Source organism: Merops nubicus, unplaced genomic scaffold (genome assembly GCF_000691845.1).
Source record: "Merops nubicus isolate BGI_N331 unplaced genomic scaffold, ASM69184v1 scaffold2949, whole genome shotgun sequence".
Lineage (NCBI taxonomy): Eukaryota > Metazoa > Chordata > Aves > Coraciiformes > Meropidae > Merops > Merops nubicus.
The window spans coordinates 3957-4894 of record NW_008631470.1 but is presented as its reverse complement, the minus strand read 5'-3'; the positions used below and the strand labels follow the sequence as shown (position 1 = coordinate 4894).

Here is a 938-nt window from a genome sequence, read left to right as displayed (position 1 = left end):
GCATTCCTGTAAGCAATACCAGACCCAGAATATGCTGCTCTGTTACTTCTGGCCCCAGAGTTGTGCAACTGGAAAGATCTTTCTTCCCCAGCCCTTTGCATCTCCCTGTGTCTTTCCCCTTGGACAGGTAGAGAAGTACAAGCAGGATCCTCAGACAGAGATGAGATTTTACTTGTAATAACAACTGTCTGGTTGTGGGTGATGCAGCCCTTGGGGAGCCAGTGTTGACTAACTTCACATCCTTGTTCCACAGTTTCAAACAAATGGTTTCATGAAAGAGGAAATGAATTCTTAAGACCTTGTGGGAGAACAGAGGTTGACTGAAACCCAACCTGCTGCAGGCCTTGGTTTGGCTTTTCTACTGTTGTTTGTTCCAGTTCATTTCTAAGAAATGATCCATCTTTTTCTCCAAGAATCCTGGCACTTTACCCAAAAAGGACAACAAACTCTGTAACACTTGTGAGAGAAAGTAAATGGCATTGTACACATACTTGTGTTTTGGTGGCTGTTATTTCCATGTTCCCCCTCCCCACCTCTGACCTGCCCTCCACCCTCCCAACCTTCTCTGTTCTAGTGGTGCACACAGTGAGTCAGTAGGTTTGGGTGCCTGGTCTCTTGTGCCTTCTGTACCTCAGAAGATTTAGATGTTAAATATTTCTTTGAACCAAAGTTGAGGGTGTTTTTTTTAAAGTTTTGTGTGTACATGTTGATTTTATTGTATTTCTATGGATCACAAGTTTTGAAACCAAAAATAAATGTTCTTTCCATAAAGTGATTCTCTATTCTGTGTCCTTAACAGGTTCATCAGTGCTTGTTTTCAGGGAGCAGTGGGTGCTTACCTCTTCCTTCACTGAGCACCTCTTGCTTTGGTGCCCCTTTTCTCTAGAAAATACCCCATGCTTTTCAACAGTGTGTGATTTAAGGCTCCAGCACATGAC

General features: G+C 43.1%; 1 protein-coding gene across 1 annotated transcript in view; it reads left to right on the top strand.

Moving 5' to 3' along the window:
- P4HA2 (prolyl 4-hydroxylase, alpha polypeptide II) overlaps nt 1-550 on the top strand; it is a 21547-nt gene extending 20997 nt beyond the window's left edge. Inside the window, exon 14 of the mRNA XM_008947547.1 lies at nt 254-550. Coding sequence (XP_008945795.1) covers nt 254-324 — 71 coding nt within the window. The 3' untranslated portion in view covers nt 325-550. The remainder of the gene's footprint in view (nt 1-253) is intronic.
- Nucleotides 551-938: the final 388 nt, after the last annotated feature.